The sequence below is a fragment of the Salarias fasciatus genome, chromosome 11 (genome assembly GCF_902148845.1).
Source record: "Salarias fasciatus chromosome 11, fSalaFa1.1, whole genome shotgun sequence".
NCBI classification, from domain to species: Eukaryota; Metazoa; Chordata; class Actinopteri; order Blenniiformes; family Blenniidae; genus Salarias; species Salarias fasciatus.
Genome location: NC_043755.1, coordinates 18,388,416 through 18,409,458, shown reverse-complemented (window position 1 = coordinate 18,409,458; position 21,043 = coordinate 18,388,416). Strand labels below are relative to the sequence as shown.

General features: G+C 43.6%; 1 protein-coding gene across 15 annotated transcripts in view; it reads left to right on the top strand.

The window, feature by feature from the left end:
• rims2a (regulating synaptic membrane exocytosis 2a) overlaps positions 1-21,043 on the top strand; it is a 140,468-nt gene that overhangs the window by 93,326 nt on the left and 26,099 nt on the right. For 9 of the 15 annotated variants that reach the window (XM_030102194.1, XM_030102198.1, XM_030102192.1 and 6 more), the window contains 7 exons: positions 2,462-2,578; positions 5,361-5,546; positions 7,166-7,272; positions 7,566-7,598; positions 15,058-15,090; positions 17,520-17,620; positions 20,007-20,173. In XM_030102194.1, the coding sequence (XP_029958054.1) occupies positions 2,462-2,578; positions 5,361-5,546; positions 7,166-7,272; positions 7,566-7,598; positions 15,058-15,090; positions 17,520-17,620; positions 20,007-20,173 (744 nt within the window). Of the gene's footprint in view, positions 1-2,461; positions 2,579-5,360; positions 5,547-7,165; positions 7,273-7,565; positions 7,599-14,548; positions 14,553-15,057; positions 15,091-17,519; positions 17,621-20,006; positions 20,174-21,043 lie in introns of all 15 variants that reach the window. The other 6 variants (XM_030102197.1, XM_030102196.1, XM_030102189.1 and 3 more) reach the window with 6 other exon arrangements.

The following is a 21,043-nucleotide window of genomic DNA, read 5'->3' as shown; positions in this document are numbered from 1 at the left end:
CCTTGATAATTAGCAGATTTTTTTTAAGATTGAAAAGATTATTTTACATCTTGGAATTATAAAGCTGGAGATAAGTGAATCCAGAGAAGAACATATTCGCGTGTGTTCTGTCGTCCTCACGGCAGCTGCGGTCAAGGGGAAGTGGTCAGTTATCCTCCATCAGCACTTATTTTTTGTGAGGGTTGGAAAATGTTGCTCCAAGAGTCCAATCAGAGGCTTGGCACTGCCAGGCCGCAGCTACTTCCCCATCCCTCCATCCAATTAACTTTATTTGATATTTCTGAGGCTCGGCCTAAATCAGTGTCAGATGCAGAAAATGCACTTATCCAAATTGTCTGGGACAGTGCTCGCTTGAGTGTATTTCAGCTGCTTTAATTAACAGCGTTCAGTTATTTATTGAAAACAGTTGAAAATGACACAGGAAATGACTCACAGAGAATCTGGCGTTTCTCCCAGAAGAACACTGACAATATTAAAAATAATAAAATCTGTTTAAAAAAAAAATCCCTTCTGGAATTTTTACAGCTTTTCATCAAGATGGTTTTTGTTTGAAAAAAAAAAGTGCTGTTGTGTCATTTTCAGTGTTTTGTTTTTTTGTGAAACATTGTAAAAGTCTGTAAAATGAAGAAGTCCGATGTAACAGCATGGTCTCACGCCGTTTAATCATGCAGTCGAAGTGACGCGGTGGAAGTTGAGGTGTTTGGACTGTGCTGTTCTCTTCTCTCCTCCGACTGCTGCTGGTGTGTGTTCTGTGTACCACTTTTATCTGTGTGTGTGGTAAAGCCGAGGAAGACTTCTCCTCGCCATGCGATTTCTCGGCTTTCTCTCAGCTCTTATCTTCCTCGCCTGTTTTCCCTCTTTGAAATGGTTACATCAACCTTTCCTATGAGCTTTCCGAGTCTCTTTACATCCAGTTTCTTTGAGAAATCTTTCGTTCTCTCTCCCTCGGTTTTCTCACCCCTCCATCTGTCTGCCTATGATTTTGTCTATCTCCAATCCTCCTTCTCTCTCGCTCTCTCTCTCTCTCTCTCTCTCTCTTCTTCACTCCTCTTCCTCCTCCTCCTCCTCCTCCTCCACATCTTCCTTTTCGCCATCTTAGATCCATTTCTGTCTTCTCTCCTCCCTCCATGTGGTTGCAGCCATTTTCTCACCCTACCTCGAACCAGACATACTCAGCCTATTGATGATCCTCAGAAGGAGCCCAGGTAGATTTTTACCTGATCTTGCATGAAGCCCCCTTTGCTCCACCTCCAACCCAACCCTCCCTGCGCACTCACCCCCCAGCCTCCACCTCATAGCTGAGCACTTGGCATTGACACGATGGCATCCGCGGCCTCAAAGCAGTTTAAGACCATTAAGGGCCCTTTCTTCAGAAAGGTGCAAATCAGCTAAAACAAACGTCTTGGCTCGTTTCAGACAGATGTAGTTGTGATTGTCCAGACCAGGCTTTGAAGCTGGGCGTGGTTCAACAACCTGGTGCCTTAAACAAGCAGTGAAGATAGAAGGTACTACTGAGTTAAAATCAGTATTAAAACGTTTATGTAGTTGTGCAATCCACGTCAAGGTTGCAACGGCTCGGACAAGACCAGGATCTTCACACTGTGCATATCTGTGCATCAACGTGATCATTGAAGACATGGAGAGCAGATGACGGTCTTACTTTTAGTCACTCCAATAGGTGAGCTGTCGCTTCCTCCTCAAGAATAAAGGGCCATGTTTCCACTTGAGAATTAAGGCCAACTTTTCTGCTCTTTGGCAAATTCACCTTCATGCCAGCTTGTGTCAAGTCTAACTACACCTGGCTCTTAAAGAGAGAATATATGATTCTAAGACTTTTTTTAACCATTTTGCCAGAATTTACAGATTATTTGCCGTTATGCCTTTATCCATCTGAATTAGATCATTAAAAATGGTCAGTAAACCATCAGCAACACGTCTAAAAGCTTTGCTCTCAGACACATGTATTGACCCCGTCAGGCTTTTCTACATTGTCAGTGCCATAAAGTGTTTAAAAGTATATATTTCTTTTCAGAAGATCAAATATATACTTGTGTCACCCTTCCCTCCCTGCTGCAGAGAACAACTTCCCACACACTTCATCCATGCAGTATCGGCATTGCTCTCTTTCACCCTCTCATGTCACAATCTTCTATTTTGCTTCACCGATCATGCTGAGTGCAAATGGCAGCTGTAAAAACCAAAACTCCATTTGTTCACCTAAAGAGTGACGATCAATACTGTGAATGGATAAAGTGGTTTCATGTTTGTGAAGTTTTGTCCAGCAGAGGTGGTTTCTCTTGCATTCATGCAGATACAGTCATGTGTCACAGTCGATCGCGTTGCGGTTTAGAGATGGAGCCCGTATATAAACCCAGGAAGGCCTCCCAGTGTTCCCATGCTGCCCCTCCCCTCGTGGCCGTAGGAGCTCACTTGCTGACCAGTTGTGGTATTTTTTCACCAGCCGCAACCACCGTGTGTACCCCATCTGCCGAGAGGAAGCAGTCAGGTTACTGCGTTCCACTAGGATGGCCCGCGCCTATTCGGAGGGTGCCTACTCCTCCGACTATGACTACGAGAGGTATTGACATGCACTGCTCTCGCATCTGTGCATCCGCCATCTTGTGGTCTCCTCAAGTTGTCCCTCGTCCGTCTTTAATTTCTCCGTGGTCGTTCGTGTGATGACAGACAATGATATCCACTCCGATATCGCTTTTTTTTTTTTTTTTTGAGAGTCATCACAGCTCTGAAGTTGTGCAGATGTCCATTAATGGCTCACAACTGCCTCGGTATGTTGAGGCTCAGAGCTTTCTGTGTTGCTGATGTCGGCTGTTTGTACACCGGTCCTGCAGTAAAGTGCCGGCTGGCACTTTGACCCTTTCCTTGTTGATGTTGATGTTTATGTGATCATGGACATTTTTCCAACAGCAGTTGTGTGTGAGTATTAGTGTTGTCTTTTTTTTTATTATTATTATTATTATTTTTTTACTTCTGATGCATATTGCTCTGGGCAACACATAGTAATGCTGTAAATTCAGCGTTTGCCCAGAGGCTTCTTGTGTCTGGCCGAAATGGGCTGCCGGAGCACCCAGAAACAGGCCTGCTGACACCGTTCGATTCCCGAGACCCTTGCCTGCATCCTGTGTGCCAGTAAAATGAGAGAACTCACATCACCCCTGCCCCCCTCCTCCCCCCTCCCCCAGAGAAATGCTGTAAATGACTTCAATCTTCTGACTGCAGCCATCTGGCTTTCATTCAGGAATAACGTGACGTTTGTGCCATTTCTCTCCTCTCCAGGAGGAAAAAAAGTGATGAGTCCTCAGAACTCAGCCTGAGAGCCTGACTGACTTTATTAAAGTGTCACAAAGTTCCCCTAAGGCCCAGCTTGGCTCGACTTCAGGCCCAGCCTATAGCCTGGACAGCCATTAACCAGAGTTGTCCATCTTCTTTTCTCCCCCTTTTCTCTTTGTCTCTGCTGACAGAGAAAGGAAAGCCGCTAACATCTTAAGAGTTATCCACAGAGAAAACGAATAGATTTCTCCCCTCTCTTCATACAGAGGACTTTCTGTCTGCATTCAGACTGAGTGAGAACTGCACAAAAACAAAAAAGTTATGGCAGAGTGGAGAAACGAGAGGGTTCGGAGAAAGAGATGAGCAACAGAAAGCATCAGCGCAGGCTGAGTGTTTTGGCAAGTGTCGTAGTTTTAGGTGATTTGCCCGCAGAAAGTGTTTTTTACGCTCCTGTGGTTTAAGTGCATCATGGCAGAGTGTACCTAGATTGGGACAAAGCCTGAAGCACCTTCGCATTAAAAGGAGAAACTTTTCCAAGCACAGAAAAGTAATATTCTGGATGTCACTCACATCCACTGAGGATCCAGTGGACTGCTCCGTTTCAAAGAGCTGCATGTTTAAACCCACGTTGTCTCAGTTAAATCACACACAGAGGCAAAATCTGTTTGTGTAACTCATATTATGTCCAATTCTACAGTGAAACAAAGGAACCCACGACTGATAGCATGAATAACCAGAGCAAACAAGGATGGTTTGAGGTCACTGACTGATGTGTGTGTTTCAGATTTAAAAAAAAAAAAAAAAAGTAATCTCCTCTACTGGACAATGTTTCATGCTGCAAAAGGTTACAGACACTACAAGGCTTCGGTTTAATCAGATTTTTTTTTTTAAACCACACTCAAAATTTACATTTGTTTGGAGACTTTTGGTGTCTGTCAGCCTTTTTAGACGAAGACCCTTGGTGCACAAATGTGTTCAGCTTTTTCAAGACGAAACAACAGGTTGGTTATATTGAAAAAGAAAAAAATGGAACAATTTAAAGGTCCATGAACGGGAACTAGGAGACGATTGCAAAGGTTATCAAACTATGTGCATGCTCAGATCCTCTCAACCGAAAATGTCCCTCTCTGCTTTGCTATGTGCAGTGAGTTGGTTTATGAACCGGTTGATTTTCTTTTTTCTTTTTCTTTTTTAATTTCTCTCTCAGCAAAGGTAACCCGTGTCCCTGTGCACTGTCAATGATTGTCTGATCTGAGAAACTTCACCTGCTTTTATTTCCCCTCCAGCTCTTCTGGTCGACAAGATCTACCTTCATCCTCACTGTGTCAAAAATGCGTACCAGGCGTTTTTTTAGGAAACGATATTTATCTATCGCTAGACAAGTTCAGTATGAAGATAGACATCACTGTTCACATCTTCACATTTCACTCAACTTCAGACTGCAAACAAACCCTCACCTGTCACGTTCGGAGAGTCCATCTCACTGTTAATTCACTGGTAGGAGCCTAAACTACAGGAGACACTACACTGACTACCCTGACAGCGAGGCAGTCCAGGGACTCATGGAGAGCGGCTGACAAGGCTGTGATGTTTATAAGCAAAAGGCTTTGTATGTACAATTGCAGAAAAAAAATGGAGACATTTAATATTGTTTTTTTTTTCATTTTTGTTCATACAATGTCTCAACTCATCTGGGATGACAGATAATCTTTGTCATGTATTTAAACTGACCCTACATCATCATCACAGTGTCGTCTGCTGATTTCCAAGAGCTCCTGGAAACCTGAAAGGGCTCATGCCTGTAAATTTTGCATGTTCAGGTGAATTTTCTGTCACATCAACATACCAGTGAGCAGCTTTGAAGAATGTGTGAAGTAAGTGTAACCAGTCGAGGAGAGTTTATACAACCAGTACTGCAGGTTTTGCTTCCTCCCGAAACACGATCACCTTGGAGATTTGAGGATGCAGCAGATGTTGTTTCGCCCTCCACGTTGTCCGCCCTGCCGGCAAACTGTCCCAGCCCTGTGAGAGTCCCACTGAGTGCCTGCCTGTCTCTCAACAACCTTCTGTAGGAACCATGGAGCCATGGATAGGCACGAGTATCACACCAGGTCCCGCTCTGCAGACCAGCGGCCCACTATAGAGCGCCCCACGTCCCGTTCGCGCTCTACCGAACGCCCCCACGACTCTTCGCTCATGAGGTCCATGCCGTCTCTGCCATCTGGGAGGTCTGCCCCTCCCTCACCTGCCTTGACGAGGTGTGACCCAGATCGGAGAGGCTGTCCAGGCGTAGCACAGAAGCAGACTGGGGTTTAAGTTGTGCTGACATTTCCCTGAGGCTTTAACCCTGGAGGGAGAAATAATTTAAAGACAGAAGTAAAGCATCCATCAGGAGCTAAGAGATCATTCTTAGTTTTCAGTCATTCCTTCTGTGCTTTGGTTGATGAGTTATGTGTGCATTGGATTGCATTTAGTCTGAGCCGTGTGCTGCACTACTCCATCAGTCGGTATGGAAGCCTGCTGCTTCCTCCTGTTTGCCTGAGGACAGACGAGGCACCGTCATGACTCACTTCACCATCATGTGGTGCAAAATCAGAATGACAAGACTTGATGGGCTGAAGATACTCATTTCCTTCAGTCCTTTTAGTAAATATTACAAATGCTTGATTGAGATTTTGCTTCAACAGAAGGGATTTTCACAACTGATGCCTTTTAAATTATAGTATTTTAGATTAGTCAATCAACTGAACAAACCACTTAGCTGTCCAGATAGTTATATCTCAGCCTATTTAAATAAAGGAAACATAATCAAGAGGTTTATGAGATATCAGGTATGTTAAGAGACATGTAGCATTATTTCCTCCTCCAGAGCTTCTGCACCTCTATCAGATGTTTGTACAACTCAAACATTTGTAGACCAGCAGTGGAGACCTTGTCCCATGAGCCTCCTCCCACCCAGAGCCCGACTAACTCAAAGCAAATAATCCGAAAAAGACTAAACATCCCACTCACCCTCCCAGCACCCCGCTACCCTGCCTAACTCCACCTCACCTCACCCCACCCACTCCTCCCTCCTCACAAACTACCCCACCACCCACCTCGCCACTTTCTGTTCTGTCCCCCAAAAGCACCAGCGGATGTGCTGCATTTTTACATATCCGAGGCACGACGATCCCGACTCTGTAGATAGCTTGCTGACTTGTTTCTTTTATTTTCTTTCTTTCTTTTAATTTGGACCACACTGCTCATACACTTGTGTGAGTATAGCAGTGATGGGCCAACATTTTACTTTGGTTTCATTACTAACATCAACTGATGCCGTTTTTTTTCTCCCTGTGATGGCATTCTCTTTTATTTCCTTTTAATGTTTTTGGTTTGCCCTCCGGGGATAGTCTGAACGCATGGTCGCACTGGTCTGCTGTTTGTGCATTGAACTCTCTTCTCCCTGCAGCTTGATGAGTCGACTGTACATGCGATTCACACCTGGCATCTTTTATTGCAGCTCAGCTCCCTACAGTTGATGTATCCCTCCACTTCCATGCCATGTGCCAAAATTCATTGCTGTGTACATCAGGTTGATACCTGGACATTGACTACACACTGTGACGTTTACAGTAATCTCTCATGTCTATAGTTGCTGTCACTGAGTGCCTCTGTTTGTGCCTGAAACACCAAGTTATATTTAAATGTTCCTTGATAACTGTAATGCATCAACATAGCAGATTTTGTAGCTTCAGTTATCTGCACTCAAACAGCTCTCTCTTCATTAAAAGCTTGTCACTGTGATGGGAGTGCAACATGGCCTGCAAATACCATCTGTTCCCACCCCGACTTATGTTTCACACTATTGTCCGTTACTACTTTTTTTGTCATATAGGGCACATCCTCGTAGTGGATCAGTCCAGACCAGTCCCACCAGTACCCCCATGTCCAGTAGACGAGGTCGACAACTCCCACAGCTTCCACCCACAGGAAAGGACAGAAGTAAGTCAACCGAATGCTTCCTTCCTATCTCGCAGGGTTGCTGTCTGTAGAGGGACTTCAGTGCAGTCACAAGTGGCGTAGGTTGTATTTTATGACCTGAATGTCTGGGTCTCACAAACGGCTTTGGCTTTATTGTGGAAGTGATTTCGATATTATACCTTAGTCAGGAAGGAAGGTGGATTATTTGTAGATGGCGATCAGTTCAGTGTGAGATACATATGTGAACAAGGATTTTTTTTTTCGGCCTCCATCCGTAACGTGTCTGCTCGGTTCCTTTTCCATTTCTTTCTCAGAAGATGGAGACGAAGGAACAGATCCTTGTGAAGGTCTGTACCTCAATGTGCGGGTTTAGCCTCTCAGACCGGGAGGCTCGAAACCCTGACTGCAACAGCAGGTGGCTGGGTTCAGCAGAGGCTAACGTGAATCTGTGCACTCCACCTTCCACCCTGTTGCAGTTATGTTTAACGTACAGTTGAGCTGTCCTGTGCCATTGTGTTGTAGTCGTGCCCGGATCTTTGGGCCTGTTCCATTGCTGTGTTCGTATATAGCTGTTTTTTTTTTTTTTTTTTTTTTTTACATGAATTATACTGTAGATGTTATTCCTATTTGTCTGTGAGTTATTGATTTCCTATTTGGACTGCTGAGATATTTCAACAAAGCAAATCTAGTGCTTTTCTGTCCGGGGGATAAACAGCGTTTTGAATTATGAATTAATGCTCAAAACTTTGAATTACTCCGAAATTAAAAAATGACATCTGAAGTCAGTTTTGCTCCTCAGCACTCCTCTGGCCAATGTATTGTTGTCGTAACGACTTGTGGTTGTTAAATGCGTGTCGTGATGAAAGCAATGATTATTTTACTCCTGTCTTTTGAATGAGCTGTTATTTAAAAAAAAAAAAAAAAGGGATTGCGGGAGCGTCGCAGACTGCTGGGAATGACTGTAGACAGGCGGAGATGCTTGTGCACTTTCAGAGAAGGTGTCAAAGCAGTCGCACAACTCTTTCATCACTGTCAGAATCCACCAGGGTTTTCCCTGTCTTCTGTACGGCCGCCAACCGACCGCTTTCTCGTCCTCTCTCTCTCCGTCTTCCTCTCGCTCTCGCCCTTCTCTATCTGTGCCATCTTTTTCATCACTCTGAACTTCTCTGTCTGGACATCTCTGCCGCCTCTCGGTGTCACCTTTATTACTCTCGTCTCACTTTTTCCTCTCTGAACTGACTTCTTCTTCTCTTTTATCATATCAACAGTCTTTTTCCTCCTTTCCTTTTTTCATTCCAACTTATATTCATCTCTTTCTTCTTCTCTGCCCGGCATATCTTTCAGGACAGTGGCATTGTGTGAGCTGTGGCGTAAGGTATCAATCTGACCTCGCGCTGTAGTTCCTACAGAGCCGTACGGCGCTCTTATGTAATGTGCATGTGCGTTCGTGTCCATATTATTGCCCCTCGCTGGCGTCAGAGGACAGCTGGAGTAAAGATCACCTTGGACATAATGAACCTTCAGGTTTAGCCACACTTCATACTTGAATATACCTAATTGTTTTGTTTGTCGTCTATTGTGTGCGGTGACCACTAATGGGGAGCAGGAGAGGAGCGAGGGCCGCCTGAACCTCAGAATGGTCGACCAGGTGTGTTTAAGTTTGCATATTAGTCTTTAAACCTGCTCTGAAGCGAGCTTCTCTCTTCTACCCTTGGTTTCTACTGTATGTGATAATGTAACGTTGTACAGTACGCTCCACTACAGGCTTGAATGAACAGCCCGAGTGTTGGCAGAAGCCGAAGTTCCCCACAGTTTCCACTTCCTACTTTCCCATCTGTTTATGTGGCATGCTCCTGTCCTTTGGCTGTGTGGTGCCGTATTACTCAACGTGGTCATAGCCGTAGCGCTGACTGACTCAGTGAATGATCATACAAGGTCTCTTAAAAGCTATTTATCCGTTCCTCTGTGATGTTCCACAAGCAAAATACTTCCGCAAAGCGGGGTTGTATGATTTCAGTACGCTCGCTGAAGCATGGTGTAATAAGCCACACATTGTGCTGTTATTTGAAAAAAAAAAAAAAAAAAAAGGTTCACATCAGATCAATGCAAGGGCTTGTATATGCAAATTAGCAGTCAGTAGTAGCTCTTGGGATTTCTGGGTTTGTAAACACATCTGTTAGTGTACAAGGATGTGCATTATGAGGTGTCATATTAATGTGATTTACAGTATAACATTACAGAGCACCATCATTTCATGAGCATCCTTCTGTCTCCAAACTAGCAGCAGACAGCGAGGAAAAACCCCAAGGCCCACCAGTAAATGGAAGGAAAGGCAAGTTCTCTCAGGAGTGTGATGGTGTGATTCTGCTGTGTGGGCTGTCTGAGCCCTTCTGTGACTTTCACTCGCAGCTCCAGTTCCCAATGCGTAGCTGCCCTGAGTAATTTCCCCCCTTCTTTTTAGCTCCAGTTCTTTATTTTAATTCTTCTTTTGACAAATCTGTTACACAGGCAGGCCTTAGTTCATTCCTGGAGTTTGTTAGGCGTGATCACATCAGGGACCTATATGTATAGGAAGCTGATGTTAATACATACAGAGTCGCTGTCACCGTGATTCCTGCAGATTTGTCATTCTCTCCCTTCAGTGTGGCCTGAAAGCTCTAATCTGAACTCCATTTCAATTCTAATTATTTCTGCTCAGCTCCACCTCACAAGGACAGAGCTCTTTATTTCTATTGTGAAATTGCCAATCATTTCAATTAGACATGGATTATTGAGTGCACGCACGCACGCACGCTCTCTCCAAGCCTTTGCTTAAAACTGGCACACTGTCAAACGTAGCGCACGCACAGAGCAGGTTGCTTTAAATCTCCCATCCAAATGACCATGAGAAACAAAAAACAAAGTATTCCTTACTGAACTGTATGCATTATACTGTGCAGTGGATGCACTGCAGAGTATAATCCCCTTTCTTTACACTGAGAGACTATTACCTGTGTTGGCCAGCAGATGGAGCACAGTTCATAATCTTTGATGAGGAGCTGTCCCTTTTTTCAGTGCTGAAGTGGCAAACCTTTCTTTCCTTTGTATCAGCATGGACTCTTCAGCACTGCATACAGTGTGTCAGATTTTCTCAGACATTCTTGTAAAATGGATATACTAAAGTTCTCCCACATCCTGAAATGTCTAAAATAGGAAGTGTGACAAACGTGTGTTCATATGTGTGTATGTCCTGGTGTAGAAGTGACATGGGAAGACCAGCAGCGGGGGGTGAATGGCTCTCTGTCTAATGGAGGGACACAGCTACACCCCTCCCTTACAGTCACAGGTTGGTTGGTTGATTGATTGGTTGGTTGGTTTGGTTTTGAATATTTCCCCCTTTACAAATCTCACTGCATTTCAATGGAGTGGATTGGCTTTTTTCCTCAATGACTCAAATGACTGTGTGAACAATACTCACTATTTAAGAGAAGGATAAAATAAGTGAAATAGTTCTGTCTGCAGAGGTTAGTTTTTTGTTTAGTGTTTTTTTATTTCTTTTTCGATCAAAATCTTCATCAGACATTGCTGAATTTTATTTAAACATAGATTGAAAAATGCATTGAACATGGTGAAAAACTTGTTACCAAGCAGTAACTTCATACATTTTAAGAAATCCATCCAAATGTCTGAATGGGATATTTTTTAAAATCAACCCTACCTCGAACTCAGTCGATTCATATTGAATTAAGCCCTTTATTTGCCTTACCTCCAGTTGCCCGTAAGTAATAATTAATAAAAGTTGCATGTTTTTTCACACTGGAAGTAACTACAGCTTTTAAGTGCAAAGCTGCTCTGGTGAGATCTGCATTGTGCTTCAAAAACCTCTGAGCCGAACCTCTGATTTGCATCCAGTGCCCCACTCAGCCTCTGGATGGTGCCCTTCTCTTCTTCCATCTTTTCCTCCTTTGTGTGGCTTTGCAGTGCAGCACGGCGCTGGTGATTCAGTTACGTACTCTCAAAACTCTGGAGAACAAAGTCGGTTGCTCATGTAATGCTCAATACTTCGCCTTAATGAAAAGGTTATTTGTTCAATTTATCCAGTCGTGCTTTTTTTGGAAGTGTATTTGCTAAGTGTTGCACAATTAAAACTTTAATGAAGGGAAGTTTGGTAAGACGCTGTCGTCAGTTGTGCAGAATGAATTGTGTTGCTAAGGTAATGACACAACGAGGCACTTTGCCATAGCAGCCTGTTGTGTTTCCATGGCAACACGCCTTCTCCTCCCTTTTAATTAAAGCCTCATTAATGTTTACTTGTTAAGGCACCTGCTGAAATGTTGTGCAGATCGAGATTTGATTTGTGATCTGGGCTTCGTAATTCACATTTGATGGTTACATCATTATGTGTCAAACTAGGTCAGAAGAAAAGCAACACAAGCACTTCTGTACCAACAGCGGTTGATTTGATATCAGTAATAATGACTTAGTTGTATAATACAAGGTGAGATTTGACTTTTGACATGCTATTTAAAGATAAATGACCTTTTGTGCTTGTATGTTGCCTGGCGATGTAGGGTAACAGCACAGTGGCTCAGCCCTGTAAAGCGTCTGCCTCCCACTGTGTGAGGCTCAGGCTGTAATGAACCCTGGTCAAGCTCTGCCATCGCTCAGTTTCTCTCCCTTTCTTACTATCCTCCATGTTCTCGTCATTTTTCAGCTGGCATCTCCCTATAAACTCGTCTTGCCCTATATTGCTCCCCTTGCCTTTTTTCTATACTGTTTGCTTTCTCTCCCTGTTCTTTCTCATGTTAATTTCTCTTTGTGTTTTTTCCCTGCCTTTATCTATCCTAGAAAGGCTGACGATGCACCCCCCCCCCGTTCTGGCTTGACCACATTCATGTTACTTTCACACTGGGAGCTATCTCAGGGCAGGGTAATGACTCCTTAGTCAGGATCGTGTGCAGAGGTAGAAGCTTCAATCATGCCCTCCTGGTTTCAACCTACTGCTCACTATTTTTCCTCATGCCTGCCATTTGTTGTGTGCTCCACAACAAACACACAAAACAACTACAACCTTCACCACGACAGAGAAATAGAACATGATCTGAAGAGGAGGTGTAGCAAATAGACACAGGTTTAATTATTGTTCCTGTCTTATGATGTTGATGTTTAACACCCGATGCTCTGTTAGTATTAGATCAAACCTTTGGGCTGGAGTTACAGAGAAAACCCATCCAGACACAGGAACAACGTGCAAACTCTGCACAGACACACATCAGTGGCCAGAAGGTTCCAATCTGAAGGGTCCAGATGGACGATAGAGAGATGTGCACCACCTCTCGTCCCCACACTCATCGCCACCACAATAAACCCTTGAGCAAGGACCATAAACCTCTTTAATGCTCCCAACGCTCTGCACGATGGCTGCCCACCCGCTCCTTCAGGAAGGACTAAATACAGAGGAGAGCATTTCACGGTGCCACTGTGTACACATGATAAATATGGGAATTTTTTTTCTCCTTCGTTCCGTTTTTTCATACTGTAAACCAGCTATCCATTGCAACAGAATGCCGCTTGATAAATGTTAGTATGGACATGTTTACAGCAGATTCACATTCTTCTCATATGTAAACACATAAAGAAGCCTGTGTTAATTTGCCACTGATATGTTTTGCTTGTGATTTTCACAAACGTGTCAGCAGACAGAAGCTGCAGCCAACACACCAGGCTTGGCAGATTGAGTGGAGAAAGAGGGATCTGTTGAGCTCGGATCTAGTCTGGCACTGCCTGACGTGTAAAACAAGTGGGACTTAAATTACTACTACTGTTTTTGATTGTAGAAATGAGAGTATTTTTCCAATTAGTGCCTCTGTTTTAGGGTGTGATGGCTGCAGATTCCTGCAGGATGGGCCCGCTGTATTAACATGTAGTTATACATTCATACATAAACTGTTTACACTGTTTTCTAAATGTGCCACAGTTTGGTATTCTATTCATTTGAGGCTATTTCCATTAATCACACCTCAAAGTTGGTAAGTACTACAGGGGTTTGTAGTATGCTTCTACAGCTATATCGATTTTTCTGGGTGTCATTTTGTCTTTAAAAACGGAAACATTCGCTCTTGTATCAGATTTTCAATTGTGGCTCTGCACCCTGGGAGTGAGAAACTAATATGTGAAGTCATGTCACAGACCACCAAGACTTTAAGCTTTTGCTTGTTGCTGTTGTTGCGTATGATCTCTATACCCATACATCGAGCTCCAGTAAGGAAACATCACTTGCTCTCTTCATTATCATTCGACTCTCTAATGAGATGAGGTTAGCTGGCACGAAGAGATGAAAGCCAGCGAGGCAGATGTCGCACATTGTCTTTTTATTCATGTGACACTTCATTATTCACTCTAATTGAGTACTAATAGAGCTGAATGCTGAAGGGGTCTGAACATTAGGGTGTGATGTGAGCCGCTTACTGTAAGGTCACCGGGTTCAGACGGCGCCTCATCAGATGCAGATTCGACTGGAAGGCTGAAGAGCAGAGCGGAATGAGACAAACGCTCTAACCTTTTTAGCACTTTTGGGTTTGTCTTCTGCTTCTTGTATGTCAATCTTCACCGGTGAACTGTTTGCTTCTCGTGGATTTGCGCGTGCATTGTGCCTGCGAGTTGCACGTGCAGGAGTTTTATTTCACTCATCTGAAAGTTGCTGTGCGATCGAGTTTGATTGACGATTTGGAGAGCGGGGTTGCCACGCAGCTGAACTGTGGGTCCTGAGTCACGTGGCTGCCGTGCACCGCTGCGATGAATAACATGAAGCCACAGTTTGCATTTTTGTGGAGTGAAGAGGCAGAATGTTTTGCAGCGTGAGCGGATGAAGTGTGATAATAACGTGTGTGTGTGTGTGTGTGAATACAATCTGAGTATTTGAGGAGCCATTCTGCTGCGGCATAAACTCTTTTCAGATTGATGCAGTAGCCGATGTGTGTGTGCTCGCGTGTGTGTGTTGCACATTTGAATGTGCTGTGTTGCCTTCGACTCGTGGGGTTGTGTGTGTTTTTGGATTTGAACTTTTTCCTGGTGAAACTGCAAGGTAGTCGTCTCTCTCTCTCTTTTGTGTGCTCGCTGCTCCGTGCTTTCAGTTTTTTTTTTCTTTTTCTTTTTTGTGTTATTTTTGTTTCTTTTCCTTCCTTTTCATTTTTCCAGGCTGTCTCCCCACAGTTGCCCCATGCAGACTCCAGTGACATCCACTTCTTCTTTTACCTCCCCTCCGCCCTCTTCTCCCTCCTCCTCTACCTCTTCTCCGCTCCTCCTCACCTTCCCTCAGAGAAGTCTCCAGTTCCTATCTGGTTCGACACATTAACATCTCTTTACCGTTTCAGCTCTTTTTTCCTTTAAAGCACAGAACCTCCCCTCTTCCAACCCTTTTCCCTCTTCTGATTTCTAATAACTAAACTCTCGGCCTCTGCCTCAGTCTTTTCCGGCCTCTTGTTATTCTTTGACTTCTCACTGTGCCCATGCTGGAGTTTCTGTGTTCTTAGTGTACTCTATGATTTTTTTTTGTGTGTGTGCGTGTGCGTGTGCGTGTGTGTTTTTTGCTTGTTGTTTTGTCATTGTTGTGTCGTATTGTTGTCGTGTTGTGTCCCTCCCTTCCTCCCTCCCATCTACGCCCTCTGAACGTCGTATACCGGGCGATGGTGTCACCCACCCTGTCCATCCTTCCTCTGCTCCTCCGTGCTCCCCCCCTCCCCCCACCTCCCGTACCCTTCGTGCATCCTCTCATATCCATCTTCCTCTCCTCTGTCTGTGTCTGTTCATTTTGTGATGTGATCCCAGAAGACACGGACTCACCAAGTTGGACGAACTCAGGTCTGTCCCCTCTTCTTCTGCACCTTCCTCCTATTTCTGACTCGGCCTCCTCCTCCTCCTCCTCCTCTTCCTCTTCTTCCTCTTCTCTCTGTTCGTCCTCCTGGCTTGCCCTTCCTCCCTCAACCCACCTCCCTTCATTCTCACTGGTCTTTCTTTACCAGCTTTGCTTGCCGTCACTCTCTTTGCACTCCTAAAAAGCTCTGTGGAAGATGCTTCTGGCTTCTTTGTCATTTCTACTCCTTTGTTTTGCCGTGGGCAGATTGTGCGGGCTTATTGTTCACCGAAGCATGATCACGATCACGCCGGTGTGCCTTCTCTGCAGCAGGTGTTTACATGAGGCTTTGTGCTACTTTCTACTGAGCTGAAACTTGCTGAGTGTCTGGCAGCAGATCAATCTCTCTGCGAACGCACTTTTGAGACGTTGCATTCTAAGCGACTGACTTGCGTCTATGAATGCCGTTTGCATCGGAAATGATGAAACTCTGCAGTCAAAAAGGGATGCACGAAGGAATATGGTTTCAAATGTGACCAGACTGTTTGAGCAGATTTAGTTTGAAATGGTTCAAACGCACACAGAAGGAGGAGTCAGACGTAGAGGTGAGTTGAAATTATAATCTAGCCAAAAGAATCCATCTTTATTTATTTCAAATATACAAAAATGTGTGAAATGAGTGGAAAAAAACTTCCTCAGATTATAAATTTGAGGGGTTTTTTTATCACAGAGTGATTTCATTCAGATTCAGCCTAAAAATATAAGCACATTCTGTCACAGCAGACATCGTTGGTACACGTATTTCTCACTATCATACATTTCAGAACATTAAAGATGTCTTACAATTCACTAATCAGATTATTATAGTAATTTTTAATCCCATATCAGGCACATGAGTTTCTCAGCGCTGTCATAAACAAACACTAATACTGATCATATTTACTGATATTTTACAGAACCACTCATACTTCATTATTGCACATATTTGGACAGTCATACAATCGATGCAGACAAACGATCGGTGTAGTCAAAAGGTTTTAAGAGTTTTGAGTGAAGTTTTTTTTGGATATATGCAACTTAAGACAAATTAAATAAAAACATTTTTTGTGTATAACCTGTATTTTGTTTTTCAGTCATGGGGATTTTACAAGAAAAACAAACAAATCAAGTTTTTGTCAACCAGAATATATTAAAATAAGAAAGTAAGATCCTGCTTTTGTGATGACTGTGACATTTACTGCTTCATGAAATTTGTACAGAACAATCTGATTTCTGTACAGTTTCTACATCTATTAAAAAAAAAAAAGAATGAACCGTTCAGAACGTCCTGCATTAAAGCATAAGCTAAATATGAGAAGCATGTCTGTGTCCTTTTTGACTGCAGGGTCGTTTCATCAGCGCCATAATAACAGGTCTTAATTGACCTAAACCAAGGTGCCAAATGAAATGTAAATCAAATTTAACACAATACAGATCTGTTGTGTTCATTGTGCTGCTCGATGAGAAATCCCACCTGAAGTAAAGCACAACATGGAGAAATTCTTTACGTCACTTTTGCAGTCATTCAGCTTGTGCTGCTTTTCTTTGTGTGTGTGTGTGTGTGTGTGTATGTGTGTATGTCCAGGCACAGGCTTACTGTATCTGTGCATGGCCAATGTACGTGTGCATTCATCGCCACTTTGTCATTGCCATCAAATGACACAAAAGTAGAGACATAGAGCAAACGGGGAGAACGGTGCTGCAGCTTCGGCAGGAACGACTTGATTTGGTGGTGATTGAAAAATAATTGTGCCGTTCCAAATGAAAGGGTTCGACGTGAGGGTTTTGTTTATTGATGTTTTTAAATTTTTGGAAAAAATGCTGAGTTCTCATGAAGATGAGTTGTCACTTCCACAGAAGACGGTTAGCAGTGATGGGGTGATGTTGCTCGTATTGTTCGCAGCACATCGAAAAGTTTAGACCTCAAAGTGAATAAAAGAGGTCATAAAATGGACAAATTCGATGATGTACGTATATTTGACAAAGCACTGCAATGAAAACTTAAGATGGAAGGAATGTGTTGATATTTTGATATTTTGTTGTATTTTTTTATTTTTTTTTCAGAAATTATATTCAGTTTTTTTTTTGTTTTGTTTTTTTTTTTTGTCAGTATAATCGCTCCTGATTGTAGATTATATTCCACGCCAGCGTGGCGTTTGCTGGTTACAAATTGAGTTATGTAGCTTACCTTCAACAGTTTTTTTGATTCAGCCCAGCCATTCAGCTTGTTGCCATTAGATCTCGTCTTCGTCACAGCTCATGGCTCATGGCTCATCAGAAGCTTGTCTCTCACCGTGACAGTCTGCCCCTCCATCAGGCCCCCCCCCCCTTCCTCCCCCCCCCACCACCTTCACGGAACTCCAGTTCCCATCTGACCGCTGTCCGTCTCTGTGCTCAGGTATGGACATGGAGGAGAGGACCCGACAGATGAAACTCAAGATGAACAAGTACAAGCAGGGGGCCGGCTCGGACTCCAGGCTGGAGCAGGACTACCACAAGGTAACGCTTGCTGTGCATGGGCCAGATGGCTTGTTTTTATGAGCGGTCAAGCATGTACACATGCACATATAAACATCATGTGATTTGATGTTTGTGTAATATCCCGCGTACACAGCCGCAGCCACACAATCACACCGTGACCGGTAAACACTTAACTCCATTACATGGTTGGAAAACACAGAGTTAGAAACAGCTGGGTATTTTTTAACATAAGTGGCCACAGTTTCTTAGAAATCCTGCAGAGTTTCTGGAGTTCATACAGTTTTGAGCATGCATGCTTCTCTGATGGCGCTCATTTCTGTCAGAAACAGAAAAAAAAACTGTGTTTTAGTTATATTGCAGTCAGTGCAGCACTGCAACTGATTTAAATATCTATGTTGAAAATATGAAGGGAAAAAATATGACAAACAGACTTTATTATTTGTGTTTCTGCACATAAAACCTGTGCAACTGGAAGTGTAAAAATAACATAGAAGGTTATTGTACTATTCTTAGATAACATCTTAGATAGTAGTATGTTAAATTTACACAATTTCAAAATGTTTTACTGCCCTATAAAGGCTTAAGACCAGTTTCATTAAATCACAAAATACAAACATGTGCAGCAGGTTTATCCTGACTTCCTTTGTTGATTTTTCTCAGATAGCTTTTACCACAGTTATCTTTAAAAAAAAAAAAAAAAGACAAAAAAAATTAACAAAATGCAAAAATATGTGTACGTATGAACAGTGTTGCAGTTTTACAGAGCAAACACCTTCCAACAGTTTTTTTTAATGTTTTTTTTAATTACAAATGTCAGGCTATTAATAATTTATGATGGGAGCAGAATGTGAGGATTATCTTGCATAACTGGGGCAATATTCCTGGAACAGCATGTTGCTGTTAAGCTTCCCAATTATCATTCTTCAATGCGACAAACAGAACTGAATCCAGCATTACTGTGGAGTGAAGAGGCCTGAAGTTGGCGACCCAAATCCAATGGTCCAAATCTCTGTGCTCTGCCGCATACGCTCACAAGAAATAGAGAAACTTTGTCACACGGAGGTGAGCTGAGCCTTAAAAAGCGTCTCGTGTAATGGAATGTGACACATGAGTGTTTGCAGACTGAGACGTTTACTACTCTGTTCTGGAGCGGTCCTGCACATGTTTAGAGAGCCTGGCTCGAGTCCGCCGCTTCACAGCAGTCTGGACCGGAGGAAAGAGGCTCCCTGTTTGCTTTCCTTTTAAGTCAGTGCTATGAAAAGCCATTGCATTAGAGAGGTTTGAGCGTTCGCCGTCCGTCTATAAACAGCAGCTTGACTAGCGAGCTGTCCTTGTCTGTTAAACATTAGCCTCCCTGAAAGTCTCATTGACAAAACATTGTTCTTACTATTATTAAACAAGCCTGGAGAGCCACTGCTCTTAAAAAGTGGTGTAATGCAAGCCAGTTACTGTAACACTTAGTTCAGGTCCCCTTACAATAAACAGGCCACCGAGATATGTGTGCAACATTTCATTTACACATACAAACCGTCTTCAAATAGGTCAGTGGCAGGATTTTTTTAATAGCTTATAAAGAAATGCATCCATCATGTTTGTGTAGCACAGAAAAGATTTATCATATAAATCAGTCAAACCCAGCTGGTGTCCACATGTGGCTCCTGTCTGCCCTTAATTTTTCCACCTCTTAAGATAATTTCCACAAAAAAAGAATCAATTGACCACATTTCAACCTGCTTTATTTTACGACCAAAAAAAAAAAAAAAACACCTCACTTTTCATTTCATGCTAATGATTGGTCAGTAGGTGTTTTTTATTGACCTGCTGAGCTGTTATCTTGAATATAACCAGGCATGTTACTGTGACAAAGTGCATTGATAAAAAAAAAAAAAGTTCTCCACCAGTTAAACATAATGGTAATACAAGTCAAAAACAGTAAAGCATGAAAAAGAAATACTTAATCGAAGTGGCATGGTATTTTTCATTGTTAAGCTTCCTTATTGGCAGCACAAAGGTCACTTCCAAATTCCAGCTGTAATTTTACCATATTCTTCTAAATATTAAAAATCCAAACACTGCCTCACTTTGTAAAAGCCTGCAGGATTAAAATTCCAGCCCTCAATATTATGTATCTTTGATGGACAACCCTAAATTAACTACTGAGCCTTTGAACAGCATGATGTACGTTATGTAACATCAACCCTTCACTTTCTGTCTGCACTGTTTTAAAGCCCAAAAATTCCACATGATTCACATTCCTCAGAGCACCTCTGCAGCAGGACTTGATCAAGAATATTTGTCTTTATTAACTGAAGACGTTTACATCAGGGAAGTTTGAGTATCTGCTCACATGTTCATGCGACGTGAGCATTAAAATGTTTGGATGCCTCCTTTGTCCTGTCCGCAGCGTTCGGGCCGGGACCCCCGGGGCTCGGACAACTTGTCAGCCAAGTCGTCGGACAGTGACGTGAGCGACGTGTCCGCTGTGTCGAGAACCAGCAGTGCCTCTCGGTTCAGCAGCACGAGCTACATGTCCGTCCAGTCCGAACGGCCGCAAGGGAACCGCAAGATCCGGTAGGCCGCCGTCCGCTGCGGGGGACAGTAACCTTCTGTCTTCAACCCCCATCGCACTGTTACCAGGAATGGGCAAACCCCCCCCCCCCCTCAGCCATGAACTCTGTGCTCATGACCACGTCCAGACACTTTCAGCTTCGAAACTGTTTGCACCTGGTTACACCCGAGGAGGAAAGTCCACCGTTTAGCAGCGGGTGTCATTTTCTCCTGTGATGAGTTCAGGTTTGGCTCCGCTTTAGAAAATCTGGAGCCAAACGGTTGAACTCTGTCATTCACTGTGCGGGGGGTGGGGGAGCTTGTCCATGTCTGTTAACACACACTCAACACACTTCGCCTCTTTGGGTGTCGCCTCACGTCAAGGCAAAACTAAATCCATGTGCATGGTGCTTTGCTGTGAGTCTACATTTCTGTTTTATGCGTCTTGTTATTTTGGAATCTGTCTGCTTCTTTTCTTGGCTGCGCTCTGTCTGTGCTCGTCTTCCTCTCTCTGACTGTCCATGTCGTTCACGCTTTGGTTTTCTTTCTGCTTTGCATGTGCCGCTGCTTCTTTGCTTCTGTCTCCGTCTTCAGCCAGTTGCGGTCGAGGAGCCAGTCACGGGAGGGGGAGGAGCAGTTAGGGGAGGTGCGGGAAGAGGAGGAGGCGGTGGGGGAGCGAGGGAAGGGGGGCAGCGGAGAGGGGAGGGGGTCGGGGGGGAGGCTAGACGCAGACAAGGAGCCTCAGGAAGAGTTGGTGGAGGAAGAAGAGGACTTGCACCAGAGGAGTATCTCAGAGACTGACCTCAGGTAACACATTTGTGGCAGCCTCCGAATGTGGACTAACAGTGAGAAAGACCTACTAACCAGAGAGCAGACCCTCAGCTGGCCGGTGCA